Genomic DNA, 19,828 nt, shown 5'->3' with positions numbered 1-19,828 from the left:
GTTGGCTATCAGTACCTTTGGTGTATTGTATTTTTTAAATATCCCGACAAATGTTTTTTTATGTACAGTTTGCAACCCTTTACAAGTTGTATGGGTTTACCTCACGTGTCCTTCTATAGGCTACAATTTTGCACATAAAAGCATAAATAAAACATCTGTATATAAATATAATAGGTTCAGAGGTTTAAAATCATATTTGCCAATTTGTCTGGTAAATGTATCTAGTTATGCGTAAAAGGGAACTTAAAACACCCAACCGTTGTTGCAGCCGAGGGACGCTTTTGTTGCACAGCTGCATTATTAGTACTTCCACCAAATATGGCGGTGTATTAGCGAAGTTGCGCCCTTGTTACACCAGTGCAAATATTTCATTTTAATTTATGAATAATAAAGGATCTAATAAGGTAATGTGTTTGCCTCATTTTGTGCTGTAATTGTTGTTGTCAGTAAAGTTATTTTGCACAGGCAGGTGACGGCTAACTTCCGTCACCTAACTAGCATAGCCGGCTAACGTTATGGTTGGTAGCTAACGTTATCTGTTTGTAACCAAAGTGCGCCAGGGTTTGCTCTTATTTTTCCATCGCATGTAACTAACTAGTAAGTTAATTTAATGTTATTATTTAATTTAACTTTGTTTCCGTGTATGTTTAGAAGATGGCCTCAAATAACGGAGAAAGTGCTGGTGTGAGGACCAGTGTGGCATCACAGTTTTTCAATGAAGACGAGGACACGGCTATTGTCGATATGACCACCAGTGAAAAGGTATCCCCGAACAACCCTTGGAATGATTTGGTCCATATTTGTATAAAATCGCGTCAAATTATCTATGTTTGACAGTTCCAACATATGTACCTGATTGTCTGTTCTCAACTTACAGGTTGTTGATCTCCTGAACCAAGCAGCTCTTATTGCTACAGACAGCAAACTCACGGTTCTCAAACAGGTTTGTGATCAGCTCTCTAGCAGGCCAGTATAAGGCCATCAGTAATAAGCTCCTTCAAGAGATCAGATAGGAATGTTAGGACGGCTATACATTATACCCTTTTCTTCAGACCTGTAATATATATGGGGCGGCAGGTAGTCTAGTGGTTAGAGCATTGGGCCAGTAACGGAAAGGTTGCTGGATTGAATCCCCGAGCTGACAAGGTAAAAATCTGTCATTCTGCCCCTGAACAAGGCAGTTAACCCACTGTTCGCCAGTAGGCCATCATTGTAAATAAGAATGTTCTTAACTGACTTGCCTAGTTAAATAAAGGCACATTTATTTAATTTTTTTAAATATATATATAATATTTACAAGTGTCTTTTCATCATTCAGGTCCAGGAACTGATCATCAACAAGGACCCCTCTTTACTTGACAATTTCTTAGATGTAAGTATGTAGTTATAACTGTATATTGGTTACCACTAGATGAGGAACGCTCAGCTCCATTCTCTTGTATCGAGGGCAGAGTTGAGTTTTGATAACTGGTTGCACAATTTGCGAGGAACAACATTGAGTCACCATCAGTCGATACTTGTAGAAATGTCAATTCTGAAAATGCTTACCTGTACCTATGTTTGTCTTGTATAACTTTTATCGAATACCACTGACTTTTTCCTAATTTGTGTTGCTCAACTGGAGACGTAGTGGCCTTGACATCACGTAAGCTGAGATTCAGTTGGCACGTGCACTCGCGCTGAGTTGTGCAACACATGAGGAAAAAGTCATTGGTTGTATTCAATAAGTTTTTATTAAAAGTAGGAATTTCAGCACCCTGCGAAAGGACTGCGGAGAAACATAGGTACAGGTAAGCTTTTTCAGAATTGTCATTTTTACAAGTATTGACTGATGGTGACACAATGTTGTTGCTAGCAAACCGTGCAACCAACTCCGCCTCGATATAATATAACAAAGTTGAGCGTTCCTCAGCTAGGTTAACACCAGTTGTAAAAGCACTTTTATAAACTGGGTGGTTCGAGCTCTGAATACTGATTTTGCTGAAAGCCGTGGTATATCAGACCGTATAATCAGTGTATAATAGCAATAAGGCACCTCTGGGGTTTGTGGTATATGGCCAATATACCATGGCTAAGGGCTATATCCAGGCACTCTGCGTGGGTCGTGAATAAGAACAGCCCATAGCTATGGTATATTGGCCATATACCACACCCCGTCAGGCCTTATTGTTTAAGTGTAAAATGCGCTCTCTCTCTCATTGTCACCCTTTGTCTGTAGGAGATCATAGCCTTTCAGACAGATAAGTCAATGGAAGTAAGAAAGTTTGTCATTGGCTTCATTGAGGAAGCATGGTAAGTGTTCATCAGTCTCACACACACATATATAGAACAGTTGTTAGAATATCAAGTTTACGAAAGTCATGTATGTTGATATTTTTAACTTGGGGTGTTTTTGTCTTAACAGTAAGAGGGACAACGAGCTCCTGCTTAAACTGATTGCCAACCTGAACATGCTGCTGAAGGACGACAGTGTCAATGTGGTGAAGAAGGCTATCCTCACACTCACTCAGCTCTACAAAGTGGCGCTGCAGGTACACACTTTCATGAATCAATGCCTTCTCATTGTTATCCCATTCAACCCATATTATGTACCCATGTGTGTTGCTGTGTGCTGTACTGAGGCTTGTTTGTTTTCTATGCCAGTGGTTTGTGCGTTCCAAGACCATGTCAGACATGCAGGAAGCATGCTGGGACATGGTGACTCAGATGAAGGAGGAAGTTCTGGCTATGCTGGAAGTTGACAATGATGGAGTCCGCACTCATGCTATCAAGTTCACAGAGTCTCTCATCATCACTCTTTCACCGAGGACGTCAGACTCTGACACTCCCAAGCGCCAAGAGGGAGACATCAGCCTGGATAAAATCTCCAAAGACCATGCCTATATCCGCTACGGTGAGAGGAGATGATTTTCTTTACTGTGACATTTTAAAGCTTTACATACATTTTCAGTTGAGTTTTCCCTAATGTGTTGTGCACATTAGGTACTTCTGGGTGGTTTGAGCCCTGAATGCTGATTGGCTGACAGCCGTGGTATATTTAAGCAATAAGGCCCGAGTGTTGTGGTATATGGCCAATATACCACGGCTAAGGGCTGCTGTTATCCACGACGCATTGCTATTATAAACTATTTATCAACGTAATTAGAGCAGTAAAAATAACTTTTGTCATACCTGTGGTATATGGTCTGATATACCACGGCTTTCAGCCAATCATTCAGGGCTCAAACCACCCAATTTATAACAGACCGTATGGCAAAACATTTATTTTTACTGCTCTAATTATGTTGGTAACCAGTTTATAATAGCAATAACGCACCTTGGGGGTTTGTGGTATATGGCCAATATACCACAGCTAAGGACTGTATCCAGGTACTCCGCGTTGCGTCGTGCATAAGAACATCACATAGCCGTGATATATTTTGGCCATATACCACACCCCCTCGTGCTTTATTGCTTAAATGTAGCATTGCTGTCTCTACATGTCTTGATGCACCTTACACAATGTCTGCAATATCTTCCTAAGATACCCTGTGTGGGGAGGGCAAGTCTGCGCTGGAGCAGCTTCTGAAGTTCATGGTCCACCCTGCTATCTCCAGCATCAACCTGACCACAGCCCTGGGTTCCCTGGCCACACTGGCCCGACAGAGGCCTATGTTTATGTCTGAAGTGGTCCAGGCTTATGAGACTCTGCATGGTCAGTATGGTACTACAGTGAGATTAAACACAAGATCACAAGCTTATGTGTATGATACCTGAAGCATTTTTATTTTTTTATCAATGCCCTAGAAATTGATCTTGGTCTCCTATTTTGAGTACAGAATCTGATTTTGAATAAGTGGTGAACTGGCTGGAGGTGAAGTTCAGTTTAATTTAAATCATATTTCACTTGTTTTTGTAGCCAACCTACCCCCAACGCTGGCCAAGTCTCAGGTGAGCAGTGTACGCAAGAATCTGAAGTTACACCTGATGGCAGTGCTCAAGCACCCCTGCAGCCTGGAGTTCCAGGGCCAAATCAGCACTCTGCTCCTAGACCTGGGGATGTCCCAGAATGAAATAACCCGCAACACGCCAGCCCCACGTGAACCGCGCAAAAGGCCCCGCCATGAGCCATACACAGAGGGCAAAAAGCTCAAGATTGGTTAGTTGTAAAGATATTGCACCAGTTACCATTCAGACTGATACCTTTTTTAGAAGTACCTAGTTGACTCCCACACCCCATAAATCCAGAATCAACCTGTGGTTCCATATGCTAGATCTGTAATCTAATGTTGTCTTACTTTCAGAGCCCGCTCTTATAGAAGATGATGAAGATAAAGAAGAGCCAGCCCCCCCTTCCATCTCCAAGCCCTCCTCTGTGCCAGTAGCCCAGTCAGCCATCGACCTCACTGCAGAGTTCTTGCGCCCCCTGCTCTCCCCAGAGAACGTGGCCAATCTGGTAAACTGCTGTGGTAGAATGTGATTTATTCATTTTTGACACCTGGAGGATGTGAGGGCCATTCTCATGTTTGTGTTCCTCTTCCACATACAGGTTCTAATCAGCATGGTGTACTTGCCTGATGTCATGCCAGCATCCTTCCAGGCCACATACACACCAGTGGAGTCTGCAGGAACAGATGCCCAAATCAAACACTTGGCCAGAATGATGGCCACTCAGATGACAGCAGCTGGAGTTGGACCAGGTTAGAGAGAGAGGGGGGGAAGGAACTAGGACAAGGAAATAAAGATAGCAAAATGACTGAGCACAATGGGCCACCCAATTCACAGATTTCAAAGATGGAAATGTTGATTTTCATTTCTGAAAATCTGTTCTCCAAATTCTTAATTCTAATTAGATCTGTTTCAAACCTTCTCCAATCTATCCCTTAGGACTGGAGCAGTGCAAAGCACGAGATGAGAAAGCTGGAAAGGAGGAGGGCATGGATGAAGGCATAGGGGAGTCCTCCAAAGACCTGCTCATCAAGCGTAAAGTACCAGTTATGGGCCAAGCCATCTCTGTGGTTGGAGGAGGCTATGGAGATAAGAGCCAAACTGAAACGGGGGAAGCCCCCCAGGTCAAGAGGCTGCCTGAGCCCATCCTCCCCTCCACACAGATCAAGTGAGTCTGAAGCAGTACAACTATCACACATAAAAGCAAACCTGGTACCCTATAACCACCCTGCCATTTAACCATTCTGACTGTTTCATTTGTGTCTTTTATTTGATTTGATTTTTTTAGAACACCTGGTGCAAGTGGGAAGAGGAAAGTGTTCAGATTAGCTGATGTGATCCAGCCTTTGACAGACACCCAGCTTGAAAAGTTGACCAACATGGCTGTCAAGCGCATCCTGCACTCAGAAAAAGCTATAGCACAGAGTGGGATGGCCCATGTGAGTGTTTCAAAACATTCTTCCTCTCCAGTAGAGAAATAAAAGAAGGCATCAATTTCCATAGTAACTAACATCTATAGGAAGAGACAAACATCTTATTTGAGTCTATGATGTAGCCATATGTCAAATTTGATTGGTCTCGTACACATTTTGTGGATGTTATCGTGGGTGTATCAAAATGCTTATGTTCCTAGCTCCAACCGTGCAGTAATATCTAACAATACACGCAAATCCCCCAAATTAAAATGAAGAAATCTATAAATATTAGAACGCATGGTCAGTATGGTACGACAGTGAGATTAAACACAAGATCACATACTTATGTGTATGATACCTGAAGCAAGGTTTATTTGATCAATGCCCCAGAAAATGATCTTGGTCTCCTATTTTGAGTACCGAATCTGATTTTGAATAAGTGGTGAAGTGGCTGGAGGTGAAGTTCAGTTTAATTAGTTGTACTGCTTCAAATGAAGAAATCTAGAAATATTAGAACGAGTGATGTCTGAGTCCGGAATATAAATATATATGTACTCTTCCTGGCAGGTGCGCGTGAAGCTGCTGTCCAGACTTGTGACTCAGTTTGAGGGGATGATGAAGGATGATGTGCTGGAGTTCATTCTGGAGGACATTAGGACCAGGAGCGACCTGGCCTTCTCTCTTCTCTACCAGGAGTACAACACATACCTCAGTCAGCAGCCCACTGGCTTGTTGGACAGCTACGACCACTGCCTCTTCACTCTACTGTCCGGCCTGCAGGAGAAGCCCGAGCAGAGGGATGGGTGAGGACAGTTACGTTGTTCTTCTGTGGACACCAGCTAAAGGGCTCCGCAGTCAAATAGCAATTATCTAATCCACTTTCCTATCCATTTCTATCCCATCTCCTAGGCTTTTCACAAAGATTGTGCTGGAGGCTCCGTTAATTACAGAATCTGCTTTGGAAGTAATACGACGGTACTGTGAAGATGAGGTAATGACATTCGATTGTCTTTAAACTTGAGCAAAAAATTTAAATGACGTACCGGCTTTGTCATCATGACACTAGGGATTTTCTTTCTGGTTGAATGTGTTTCAGTCGCGGGTGTACCTCGGCATGACTACTCTAAAAGAGCTGATTATAAAACGGCCCTCAAGGCAGTTCCAGTACCTCCACGTGCTTCTGGATCTCAGCTCACATGAAAAGGAGAAGGTAACATAGTAAAATGAACAAAACTGATTCTCTGTTGCTGCTGGCTTGTGTTTTTCTTTAGTTAACTGTTTTCTGTCCAGGTGCGCTCCAATGCCCTGTCCTTCATAAAGCGGATGTATGAGAAAGACCAGCTGAGGGACTATATTGAGAAGTTTGCACTGAACTACATGCAGCTTCTCGTACACCCTAATCCTCCGTCGTTACTTTTTGGGGCTGACAAGGATACAGGTTTGATTTCCAGTTTAACTTTTATACACACACGACAATGTCTCTCTCTTCCCCACTGACCTAACCATGTCTGTTTGTCCCTCTCACTCCCACAGAGGTGGCCTCCCCCTGGACAGAGGACACCGTGAGGCAGTGTCTGTACCTCTACCTGTCCCTTCTGCCTCTCAACCACCGCCTGGTTCATGAGCTGGCCTCTGTCTACACTGAAGCCATTGCTGACATCAAGCGCAGTGTGCTTCGAGTGATAGAGCAGCCAGTAAGCCCCTTCTTCTTACCCACTCTCTTTAGTTTTGTCTAATTCCTTACACTCTCCCTGCACCAGTCTCCCTGGTCCTCTCTGCTGTTTGGCTTGCTTGTCCACCAGTGTGTGTTCGTGAGTTTTCTCCCTGCCCAATAGATCCGTGGAATGGGAATGAAGTCTCCACAGCTTCTGCTGTTGGTTGAAAACTGTCCTAAAGGAGCAGAGACTCTGGTCACTCGCTGCCTGCACATTCTCACTGATAAAGGTAAAGTGTATTTCACTCCACTGCCCAGCTTATTCGCAGATGGTCTGTGTGCTTGGCAAAAGGGAGATGAGATGGGATTGTCAGCTTCTACATGGATTCTTGTCTTTCCTTAGTGCCTCCGTCACCAGAGTTGGTGGAGAGAGTGAGGGACCTGTATCACAAACGAGTGCCCGACGTTCGTTTCCTAATTCCTGTCATCAACGGCCTGGAAAAGGTAAGTTCCTCAAAGAAACAATGGTGTCATTCACAAAGTGCTACAATAGGGAGATAACTGTGACATTAAAACAACAGGATCAGTGTTACATTGGTCAAATCAAATTTTATTGGTCACTTGTGCCGAATACAACACGTGTGGACTTTGCAGTGAAATGCTTACTTACAAGCCTGTTCCAACAATGCAGAATTAAAAAGTAAGACAAGTATTTGCTAAATAAAAAAGGAAACCGTAACACTGGAAACAATAACAAAGCTATATACAAGGAGTACCAGTACCGAGTCAATGTGCAGGGGTACGAGATTGAGGTAACACAGAATGTACATATGGGTAGGGGTAAAAGTGACTAGGCAATCAGGATATATCATAAACAGAGTTCTCCCTGATTCTGCTGTGTTTCTGTGTACAGAAAGAGGTGACCCAGGCTCTTCCCAAGCTTATCAAGCTCAACCCCATTGTGGTGAAGGAAGTCTTCAACCGTCTCCTGGGCACCCAGCATAGTAAGATCCCGTCACATCTTCCAGTGATTGCTGTCCACACTTGTATGTCACAAGTGTGAATGACGTGTAATAACGCTGTCATCTCTCGTTACTAGGCGAGGGTAGTTCCTCAATGTCTCCTCTCACCCCTGGCGAGCTTCTCATTTCTTTACACAATGTTGACTCAACAAAGTGTGACATGAAGTCCATCATAAAAGGTAAGTTGTCTTCTACCTGAGAACCATTCAGTTTTGTTTTCTCTGGTACACTATTACACATTGTCATCAGTGATATTTTTCTGTTGGAACATTTCTGAGCTGATCAAAGTGTATTATTTGTGTGTCCATGTCTGCAGCCACCAACCTGTGTTTTGGGGAGAAGAATGTGTACACGTCAGAGGTCCTGGCTGTGGTAATGCAGCAGCTGATGGAGCAGAGTCCTCTCCCCATTCTGCTGATGAGAACAGTTATCCAGTCCCTCAGCATGTACCCCCGCCTGGGAGGCTTCGTTATGAACATCCTGTCCCGACTCATTGTCAAGCAGGTCAGTAAACGAGGAGGTTTTCTCCTACACTGAGCATTAGGTTAAGCCAACATTTAGACGCAGACTTGATTTGACGGCTTTGCTGTTTAAGAACACAGGATGCCGGTAACCTGCTATATGTTATACACTACCGTTCAAAAGTCTGGGGTGACTTCAGAATTTTCTTGTTTTTGCAAGAAAAGCAAAAAGAATTGTCCATTAAAATAACATCAAATTGATCAGCATTTGTTGGTTCGATTACAGGCTCAAAATGGACAGAAACAAATAATTTTCTTCTTAAACTCTTCAGTCTATTCTTGTTCTGAGAAGGACAAGTACATTAGAGTGTCTAGTTTGAGAAACAGACGCCTCACAAGTCCTCAACTGGCAGCTTCATTAAATAGTACCCGCAAAACACCAGTCTCAACGTCAACAGTGAAGAGGCGACTCCGGGATGCTGGCCTTCTAGGAAGAGTTGCAAAGAAAAAGACATATCTCAGACTGGCCAATAAAAATAAAAGATTTAGATGGGCAAAAGAACACAGACACTGGACTGAGGAACTCTGCCTTGAAGGCCAGCATCCCGGAGTCGCCTCTTCACTGTTGACGTTGAGACTGGTGTTTTGCGGGTACTATTTAATGAAGCTGCCAGTTGAGGACTTGTGAGGCGTCTGTTTCTCAAACTAGACACTCTAATGTACATGTCCTTTTGCTCAGTTGTGCACCGGGGCCTCCCACTCTTTCTATTCTGGTTTGATCCAGTTTGCGATGTTCTGTGGAGGGAGTAGTACACAGTGTTGTATGAGATCTTCAGTTTCTTGGCAATTTCTCGCATGGAATAGCCTTCATTTCTCAGACCAAGAATAGACTGATGAGTTTCAGAAGAAAGATTTTTGTTTCTGGCCATTTTGAGCCTGTAATCAAACCCACAAATGCTGATGCTCCAGATACTCAACTAGTCTAAAGAAAGACAGTTTTATTGCTTCTTTAATCAGGGAAAAAAAAATGTTTTCAGCTGTGCTAACATAATTGCAAAAGGGTTTTCTAATGATCAATTAGTCTTTTAAAAGGATAAACTTGGATTAGCTAACACAACATGCCATTGGAACACAGGAGTGATGGTTGCTGATAACGGGCCTCTGGACGCCTATGTAGATATTCCATTAAAAATCAGCCGTTTCCAGCTACAATAGTCATTTACAACATTAACAATGTCTACACTGTATTTCTGATCAATTTGATGTTATTTTAATGGACAAAAAATGTGCTTTTCTTTCAAAAACAAGGACATTTCTAAGTGACCCCAAACTTTTATTTACTACCATTCAAAAGTTTGGGGTCACTTAGAAATGTCCTTGTTTTTGAAAGAAAAGCATATTTTTTGTCCATTAAAATAACATCAAATTGGTCAGAAATACAGTGTAGACATTATTAATGTTGTAACTGACTGCTATATATTTTGATTAACACTGTTTTGGTTACTACATGATTCCACATGTGTGATTTCATAGTTTTGATGTCTTCACTATTATTCTACCATGTAGAAAATAATAAAAATAAAGAAAACCCCTTGAATGAGTAGGTGTGTCCAAACTTTTGACTGGTACTGTATATACATATGTGTGTCCCTGTTTGTTGTGCAGGTGTGGAAGTATCCTAAGGTGTGGGAGGGCTTTGTGAAGTGCTGCCAGAGGACCAAGCCGCAGTCCTACAGCGTGCTGCTGCAGCTCCCACCAGCTCAGCTTACCAGTGTGTTTGAGCGCTGCCCGGAGATGAGGGAACCTCTTCTACAGCATGTCCACTCTTTCACCCCCCACCAGGTAGCTAGCTAACGTTATCTCTTTATTTTAGTGGGAGACATTTTAAGCTCATACCAATGAAATGCACCAGTGTAAGAAAGTCTCTCTATTGTTTATCAAACTGATCCAGCTCCCTATTTATTAGTCTCTCATAACAAAACCTTCCCTGGTTGTTGTTACAGCAAGCCCACATTCCCGCCTCCATCATGACAGTCCTGGAGGCCAACAGCAAGCAGCCAGAACCAGAGGCCATGCAGCCTGTAGTATTGGAGAGACAGGTAATAGGCACAGAAACAACAGATGGCTATGTGTCTGTCACTAACGATTGTCATGTCTAAACTCTTAATTATGTCTTTTACTTTTTTATTTGATTATTCTTCTTTCACTACATACAGGTTGAGACACCTGTTGCAACCATCGCACCCAATGTAACCTTCGCACCTGTTGCAACCTTCGCACCTGTTGCAACCCCTCCAGTACGGGCAGAACCTATTCCAGTACCACTGAGAGATCCAGAGCCAGCAGTCCAGCAGCATCTGCCAAATAAAAAAGAAGAAGAGGAACCCATGGAGGAAGGAGAGACGGCCCCCGCTAGTCAAGAGGAAACTGCAGACACCACTTTGCAGGTAAGTCGAGACTATTGTCATCCTTTTGTCGCCGTTACAGCAGTTGGTTGTATTTATGTGGAAAGTTTTGAAAAGGTGTAGATTTACACAACTGGTGTCTTGCAACTGACAACCAGCAAAATAATCTACAGTCACTGAGCTTCCCCTCAAAATAACACTTATAAAAGCCATGCTGAAATATTATTACATATAGATAGGTAGTGTGTGTATATACACTGCTCAAAAAAATAAAGGGAACACTTAAACAACACAATGTAACTCCAAGTCAATCACACTTCTGTGAAATCAAACTGTCCACTTAGGAAGCAACACTGATTGACAATAAATTTCACATGCTGTTGTGCAAATGGAATAGACAACAGGTGGAAATTATAGGCAATTAGCAAGACACCCCCAATAAAGGAGTGGTTCTGTAGGTGGTGACCACAGACCACTTCTCAGTTCCTATGCTTCCTGGCTGATGTTTTGGTCACTTTTGATTGCTGGCGGTGCTTTCACTCTAGTGGTAGCATGAGACGGAGTCTACAACCCACACAAGTGGCTCAGGTAGTGCAGCTCATCCAGGATGGCACATCAATGCGAGCTGTGGCAAGAAGGTTTGCTGTGTCTGTCAGCGTAGTGTCCAGAGCATGGAGGCGCTACCAGGAGACAGGCCAGTACATCAGGAGACGTGGAGGAGGCCGTAGGAGGGTAACAACCCAGCAGCAGGACCGCTACCTCCGCCTTTGTGCAAGGAGGATCAGGAGGAGCACTGCCAGAGCCCTGCAAAATGACCTCCAGCAGGCCACAAATGTGCATGTGTCTGCTCAAACGGTCAGAAACAGACTCCATGAGGGTGGTATGAGGGCCCGACGTCCACAGGTGGGGGTTGTGCTTACAGCCCAACACCGTGCAGGACGTTTGGCATTTGCCAGAGAACACCAAGATTGGCAAATTCGCAACTGGCGCCCTGTGCTCTTCACAGATGAAAGCAGGTTCACACTGAGCACGTGACAGACGTGACAGAGTCTGGAGACGCCATGGAGAACGTTCTGCTGCCTGCAACATCCTCCAGCATGACCGGTTTGGCGGTGGGTCAGTCATGGTGTGGGGTGGCATTTCTTTGGGGGGCCACACAGCCCTCCATGTGCTCGCCAGAGATAGCCTGACTGCCATTCGGTACCGAGATGAGATCCTCAGACCCCTTGTGAGACCATATGCTGGTGCGGTTGGCCCTGGGTTCCTCCTAATGCAAGACAATGCTAGACCTCATGTGGCTGGAGTGTGTCAGCAGTTCCTGCAAGAGGAAGGCATTGATGCTATGGACTGGCCCGCCCGTTCCCCAGACCTGAATCCAAATGAGCACATCTGGGACATCATGTCGCTCCATCCACCAAAGCCACGTTGCACCACAGACTGTCCAGGAGTTGGCGGATGCTTTAGAAAAGGTCTGGGAGGAGATCCCTCAGGAGACCATCCGCCACCTCATCAGGAGCATGCCCAGGCGTTGTAGGGAGGTCATACAGGCACGTGGAGGCCACACACACTACTGAGCCTCATTTTGACTTGTTTTAAGGACATTACATCAAAGTTGGATCAGCCTGTAGTGTGGTTTTCCACTTTAATTTTGAGTGTGACTCCAAATCCAGACCTCCATGGGTTGATAAATTTGATTTCCATTGATAATTGTTGTGTGATTTTGTTGTCAGCACATTCAACTATGTAAAGAAAAAAGTATTTAATAAGAATATTTCATTTATTCAGATCTAGGATGTGTTATTTTAGTGTTCCCTTTATTTTTTTGAGCAGTGTATTATAACTCTAATCAATTATGTTTTGTACCAGGTGGATTTGCCAGTAGTGGAAGAAAACCCCACTCCGGATCCTATAGAGACAGTGGAGGACCCAATGGAGGAGGCACCTACTGAACCTTCAGATGTCACTGACCAATTAAAAGATGTCACCGAAGACAGTACCGCAGAACCTGAGACTGGCACAGGAGATGCAGAATGATGTTCCATCTAAGGAGAAGTCATAAAGTAGAATATAATGAACCGAGTGTGAACTGTTGCGAAATTGTTTTGACTTCACCTCTGTATTTGTACTGGCTCTTACCTGTATGAACCTCTTGAAAATACAAATTCTTGGTCATCCAAAAATATCTATGTTATGTGTCCTTAGTTTTGTATTTGTCGAAATTGCGAAATGCACTGCGGAACTCTAGTCAGGAAAAATATTTACTACAATTTATTTTACTTTTGAAAGTCCTTAATAGAAAATGTATTTGTCATGAAAATAAAACAGATTTGTTTATTTGTTCCATGTCTTTTTATTGTGCCCTAATTAATTATACAAACTATGTATAGCATATGTGTACTGGTCAACTCTCTGTCAAAGGTGGTCAATGAATTCAACCTTTATTTCATGCTTCGATTGAGAACCTGCAGCAAGATCCTGCATGTCATTACATTTTTAAAGACTGTTAGGAGTGGAGGATATGCTGCGACTGGTGGACATTCTATGCATGAAGTACCACGAGCACAGCAACAGTATTGTTTACCCTAGAAACAGGCCACTGATGATGTGGACTTTCTGGAAAGGAACTTGGATAGCAATTTTCAAAAGCAATTTTCAAAAGCTATGTTGAGATTTGCCTTTTTAATGTTTTGGAAAAGTGTTGATTTTGACGCATGATGAACAACCTAAACTTAACCGCGACACTGGGGCGTACTGGGTGTTAGCGAGTTGTTTTCACAACAGGACCGTTTTCTGTTGTGTTGTTGGGAACGAAAGAAATATGGAGTCAGAGGGAGCACTACTGAACAATCAAAGGGAGCAGACATCGATCTGCTTCAAGGCCTTTATGCTAAAAAATAGCACAAAAAGTAACCTCAACCTGTGAGTATTTGTATGATTGCTATAGTGGATGGGTGATGCTAGCGTGTAAGTATGACACTCTTCTCCAACCTTTCCAGCTATGACCATTTTGCACGGGTACTGACCAAGGTGATGGATGAGCGCCCAGAAAATGTGGTTGACGTAATTGAAGACATGAGCCATGAGGTGAAGCGGGGATTGCTGCTGGACAAGCAGAGCACATTGAGAGACATACCTCTGTCGGCTGCTGCACAGCTCCTGGCTGAGCAGCAGATGTTGCTGTTTTCACGGGGAGGGAGTGATGATGGTGACCAAGAGGTAAGGTGGCCAGGGCTACGTTCAGTACCAAAAATGTAATAGATAGTTCAATTGAACGGAAACGCTGCAGTACTGAATGACCTGTTGAAAAAAAAACACACAATATATACAAAAAGTATGTGTACACCCCTTCAAATGAGTGGATTCAGCTATTTCAGCCACACCCGTGACAGGTGTATACATTTGAGCACACAGCCATGCAATCTCCATAGACAAATATTGGCAGTAGAATGGCCCGTATTGAAAGAGCTCATTGAATTTCAACGTGGCACCGTCATAGGATGCCACCTTTCCAACAAGTCCGTTCGTCTAATATCTGCCCTGCTAGAGCTGCCCCGGTCAACTGTAAGTGCTGTTATTGCAAAGTGGAAACGTCTAGGAGCAACAACGGCTCAGCCGTGAAGTGGTAGGCTGCGCACGCTCACAGAACGGGACCGCCGAGTGCTGAAGCGCGTCTGTCCTCGGTTGCAACACTCACTACCGAGTTCCAAACTGCCTCTGGAAGCAACGAAAGCACAAGAACTGTTCGTCGGGAGCTTCATGAAATGGGTTTCCAAGGCCGAGCAGCCACACACATGCACAATGCCAAGCGTCGGCTGGAGTGATGTAAAGTTCACCGCCATTGGACTCTGGAGCAGTGGAAACGTGTTCTCTGGAGTGATGAGTCACGCTTCACCATCTGACAGTCCGATGGATGAATCTGGGTTTGGAGGATTCCAGGAGAACGCTACCTGCCTGAATGCATAGTGCCAACTGTGAAGTTTGTTGGAGGAATAATGTTCTGGGGCTGTTTTTCATGGTTCAGGCTAGGCCCCTTAGTTCCAGTGAAGGGAAATCTTAACGCTACAGCATACATTGACATTCTAGACGATTCTGTGCTTCCAACTTTGTGGCAACAGTTTGGGGAAGGCCCTTTCCTATTTCAGCATGACAATGCCCCCGTGCACAAAGCGAGGTCCATACAGAAATGGTTTGTCGAGATCAGTGTGGAAAAACTTGACTGGCCTGCACATAGCCCTGACCTCAACCCCATCAAACACCTTTAGGATGAATTGGAACGCCGACTGCGAACCAGGCCTAATTGCCCAACACAGCCAGACCTCACTAATGCTCTTGTGGCTGAATGGAAGCAAGTTCCCACAGCAATGTTCCAACATCTAGTGGAAAGCCTTCCCAGAAGAGTGGGGGCTTTTATAGCAACAAAGGCGAGGACCAACTCCATATTAATGCCCATGATTTTGGAATGAGATGTTCAATGAGCAGGTGACCACATACTTTTGGTCATGTAGTGTATATCAAAGTCTGTTCAGGAACGTTTTTGGGAAAACGTGTTGTTCATCAAACTGAACGACCTATTTACCACAGCCACAACGTCTATATTGTAAAAATACATTGTGGGAAAAAATGTACTTTTTGGTCTTAATTTAAGGTTAGGGTTAGGCATAAGGTTAGCAGTGGGGTTAGGTTTAAAATTTGATTTTAAGAAGATACATTTTAGAAATATCTCTTTGTGGCTGTGGTAACCAGTGACGACCCCGATTTAGGTGTCCTGTCTAGAGCTGTCCCCGGAAATGTCCCTGGTTAGTCCTCAGAAAGAAAAAAGCAACTCTGATGTTAAATTGAGGCTGATTTAGCCATCCTATCAATAATAAAACGCTGTATTCGCATGTAAACATGCTGTATATCCCTGTACCCAACTCGTTTGCTCCAGCGGCTTTGCAGCCGACCTTTTATGAGAACGTTTGGTTAGTGATACATTGTAACCACCGCATGATCAACCATGCCCATGGTTAGAAAGTGCATCCAACAGCATAGGCTACCAAACATGGGTGATTCAAAAATGACTAAATAGGCTAAGATTAATAAAACGGTGAAGGGGTAATACATTTCTGTGTTATAATTAATACAAGTACTTGAGGGTACTCACTGCGGGTCCGCTCATTGGGCACGGGCAGCCGCCTATGGTGGCATATTGATGAGGGTGGCATTTTATGAGCTAAACTTGCCGATACGCACCACCAACAACAACACAAAAAACTCACATAATTCTGTCAAAAAAGAATGACAATTTCTCTCAAACAGTGGCATATGGGCTTTTTAGGTGTGCGCTGATGTCGCCCTGTGCCGCAAAATATTTTGTGCGTTGATGCCGCAAAATATTTTGCTTGTCCATTCCCAGCGCGCCTCTCCAGGGTGCTTTTGGAGAGATGCATCGCTGCAGCGCTCCACCAACGTTCCGTCAAAAAATCTAATCTAAAAATCTAACATAAATCATGAAGCAGATATAGGACATGGTAGAAATAGTTTGTGACCTTTTCATTAGCCTACAGGCTGGAGATAAAATGTATGACAATGTAATGAGACACTTTTTACATCATGCAGGTTTTTCAGATCAAATAGCCTAACCTAAATGGCACTCAATCAAATAAAAAAAGCGCTGTCATTTTAACAAACAACATACACTAAAAACAGCACAGGTCAAAGTAAAATGGACAATATGGAATGGACAATGACAACTGTTGTCCTTGAGTTTCACCCCATTGTCATGATCAGTGTGGTTTCCTGTTTGTATCAGTAGATTTTTGACAAGCTGATCATAACGAAAAATAAAATTATTCTGCATTTCCCGCTGTGTAAACACATAGCAAATAGGCTCCCTATAACTCCTTATAACTTTTGGTAGGAGATATTCAGAGCTTAAATAGCCAAATTGATTAGTCACAGGAATCAGGACTAATAAAGCCGATGTAATGGCCTGTTTTACAAACGCTGAGCCTATACCACATGGATGGGCATTCATAAAATTAAATTGCGGGCCGAAATGGTAGTCTACACCTCAGTAAGCACGAGCCGACGTTTTTTGGACTTCTTTGTTTGTGTTTTACAAACGGTAGGCTTACCACAGATGGGAATTCATAAAATTCAATTTCAGGCAACACTGTGGGCTACACCTCAGTAAGCACGGCCGGGCGACGCCTTTCGATGTCTTTTTTGGTGCAGTTACGGACCGGCCTTGATTTCCACATCCACATCCACATTGGTTTTTGGTCCGGTCCGGAACAAATCTGAACCAGTCATAGACGTCGATGTGTGGTCCAGACTGGCCTTTATTTCAATGCCCACGGTCATTGATTTTTGGTTCGGTCTGGACCAAATCTGAACCAGACATTGACAAATCATAGAGGTCTATTTTTGGTGATTTTGTCCAGTCTGGACCAGCCTTGATTTGGCCCAAACATATGTCTATAAATTACTTATTTTCAACTTGCATTCAGAACCAAAAACGAACCTGATTCCAGCATCCGGAAAATACGTATTTTTCAACGTCCGAAAAAATATGTATTCTCAACGTCCTGGAAAATATTATTTTAAACACTCAAAAAATATATTTTCACCTTTCATTTTGCTTAAAGGGACTGTTCTAGTTTTCGGGGCAGCATTGGTCTGGCAGAACGGCAAGGACCGGCCCTGATAAGTGCTATAGTGAAAATTGATGGTAAAATAAAGTTCCATTCCAATGTTTTTATATATTTCTGCGCAGCGACACCCCTCATTTTCTTTTCCAAAATCAGATCACTTTACCAAGAGGAGGAACTGGTAAGAAAACAAATTACGATAGTAGTCCTTGCACATTCACTTTACCAAGACTGATCTGGGGATTGGATGAGCAAGTTGTATAGTGTGATCAATAATTATTTCAATGTGTCTATGTCTCATTAGGTAGAAACACCGCTCCCCAATGTGAGTGAAGTTGGCTTTTTACTGGAGCAGGCTGGAGTGGGACTGGGCAGAGAGGAGATGCTGAAGGTTTTTCTGGCACTCAAGCAGTTGGTAAATTCCCAACCACTAGCACGCTGCCGACTCTGGGGTAAGATCCTGGGCACTGAGGGCAACTATCTTGTTGCTGAGGGTGAGTACAGAGATGAGGAGGAAGGGATTCATGAGGAAACAGCGGAAGATGCAGAAGGAGAACCTCGGGATGATGATGAGGAAGCTGAGATGGTGGAAGTGGTGAGTTACTGAAAAAATCTGTCTGACTATGTTGCTTTCATATTACGTTTCTTCTTTTATGAAAAATGTATAATGACTTTACTTTTTAGATTGATACACTCCCAAGATCCACTTTCAAGCCGCCACCTGTGGTGCCAAAGGAGGACAACCGCACAGGTGTGAACAAATTCACTTACTTTGTGTGCAGAGAGCCTGGCCTTCCCTGGATGAGGCTGCCCACTGTCACTCCTACCCAGATTACAGCTGCGCGCCACATCCGCAAATTCTTCACAGGGAGACTGGAAGCCCCCATTGTTAGCTATCCTCCTTTCCCTGGCAATGAGGCTAACTATTTGCGAGCCCAAATTGCTCGCATCTCTGCCAGCACACAGGTCAGTCCCCTTGGGTTCTACCAGTTTGGAGAGGAGGAAGGTGAGGAAGAAGAGGAGGGAGCCCGAGACAGCTTTGAAGAGAATCCTGACTTTGAGGGTATTCCTGTTCCTGAAATGGCAGAATCTCTATCCACCTGGGTGCATCATGTCCAGCACATTCTCCAACAGGTAACTCTGACTTAAAAACATTCATTTTTTTTGTGTGATTTTGATCAACAATTTTCAGGTATACTCCAGACCATTTTTTTTTTTTGCCCTGTAAATTATCATATGGCCTCTCCTAGGGTCGCTGTGTGTGGGTGAACCTGGCTGAGAAGCCTGAGGATGACTTTGAGGAGGAAGCAGATGAAGAGGTGAAGGAGGAGGCTGATGAGCCTGAGCCAGAGGTGGGCCCCCCCCTCCTCACACCACTCTCTGAGGATGCAGGTCAGTCTATTCTAGTCTGTGTTGGCCTACGATAAGGTGAAGAGACATTTTCACTCGATTCTGGTAGCATGTTATAAAACAATTTATGTATTAAACAAATTTTGACTGTTTGCTTGTATGTGCATTTCAGAGATTACCACCACCCCTCCCTGGAGCTCCAAGATGTCCTCCACCCTCATCTCTCAGTTTGCTGTTGCAGTGCTACACTCCAACCTCTGGCCAGGGGCTTATGCTTATGCCAGTGGAAAGTAAGTTTGGGTTCTTTATTTTCTGAATGTTATTCAGGGAATGTTTTGTTATATGTTGTTGTAACCGTGGCATAGACAACATCCCCAATCAAATAAATGTTTTTGTTTCCTAATTTAGGAAGTTTGAGAACATATACTTTGGCTGGGGCCTGAAATTTGCAGGGGAAGTCTACACTCCAACTTTTCCAACAATGCCCCAGCGAGAATACACCAGCGGGCCAGAGATCACAGAGGCTCTGGACCCCAGTCTGGAGGAAGAGCAGGCCCTGAAAGCAGCCCTGGAGGAGCAGAAGGCTGCCCAAGATGAGACAGGGGGCCTGGGTGGAGATGAAGAGGATGATGATTGAGGAAGACTTTGTAGGAAACAGACACTACATTACAAAATTGACTGTTGACTAAAGCCATAACTTGTCAAGGTATCACAAATTAAACAATTCGCAGAGCAATGTCCTGTGCCTCTTTTTTTTTACAATCACAAAGCTGTTTTTGAAGATGAACTGAGAAAATTATGTTTGTGCATTTAATTCACATCTTTTTGTTTAATAATCTTTCTTGGACATCAGACCGTAGTCAGATGTGTTGGCATGGCAGACTTCACTGTTTATTAATTTCAATATGAAGCGGACAAGGAACTCATTACCTCAATGATAACTCCTGTCAGAATGTGTGGGG

General features: G+C 43.6%; 2 protein-coding genes across 4 annotated transcripts; both read left to right on the top strand.

The window, feature by feature from the left end:
• The first annotated feature begins 305 nt into the window (after positions 1-305).
• Positions 306-13,223, top strand: sympk (symplekin). 3 transcript variants are annotated; one of them, XM_038965187.1, is made up of 27 exons: positions 306-404; positions 655-762; positions 878-943; positions 1,319-1,372; positions 2,219-2,292; positions 2,405-2,531; positions 2,644-2,893; positions 3,524-3,694; positions 3,899-4,138; positions 4,284-4,435; positions 4,529-4,679; positions 4,867-5,095; positions 5,216-5,366; positions 5,910-6,145; positions 6,252-6,333; positions 6,439-6,552; positions 6,633-6,780; positions 6,876-7,036; positions 7,178-7,286; positions 7,400-7,500; positions 7,910-8,000; positions 8,096-8,197; positions 8,335-8,522; positions 10,145-10,321; positions 10,483-10,578; positions 10,696-10,926; positions 12,751-13,223. In XM_038965187.1, exons 1-27 carry the CDS (start codon positions 381-383, stop codon positions 12,916-12,918), a joined length of 3,801 nt encoding a protein of 1,266 aa, XP_038821115.1. In that variant the 5' UTR covers positions 306-380; the 3' UTR covers positions 12,919-13,223. The 3 variants fall into 3 exon arrangements, with proteins under 3 accessions (XP_038821115.1, XP_038821114.1, XP_038821116.1); XM_038965186.1 differs by having other exon boundaries at positions 652-762; XM_038965188.1 differs by lacking the exons at positions 306-404; positions 655-762; positions 878-943; positions 2,219-2,292 and having other exon boundaries at positions 1,336-1,372.
• A 479-nt stretch (positions 13,224-13,702) lies between these two features.
• On the top strand, positions 13,703-19,503 carry rsph4a (radial spoke head component 4A). The gene is made up of 7 exons (XM_038964715.1): positions 13,703-13,803; positions 13,881-14,100; positions 17,821-18,108; positions 18,201-18,650; positions 18,767-18,908; positions 19,039-19,156; positions 19,275-19,503. The coding sequence occupies exons 1-7, from the start codon at positions 13,703-13,705 to the stop codon at positions 19,501-19,503; spliced, it is 1,548 nt and encodes a 515-aa protein (XP_038820643.1).
• Positions 19,504-19,828: the final 325 nt, after the last annotated feature.

The sequence above is a fragment of the Salvelinus namaycush genome, chromosome 26 (genome assembly GCF_016432855.1).
Source record: "Salvelinus namaycush isolate Seneca chromosome 26, SaNama_1.0, whole genome shotgun sequence".
NCBI lineage: Eukaryota > Metazoa > Chordata > Actinopteri > Salmoniformes > Salmonidae > Salvelinus > Salvelinus namaycush.
Note: the sequence above shows the minus strand (reverse complement) of the source record. Positions and strands in the feature narration are given on the sequence as shown.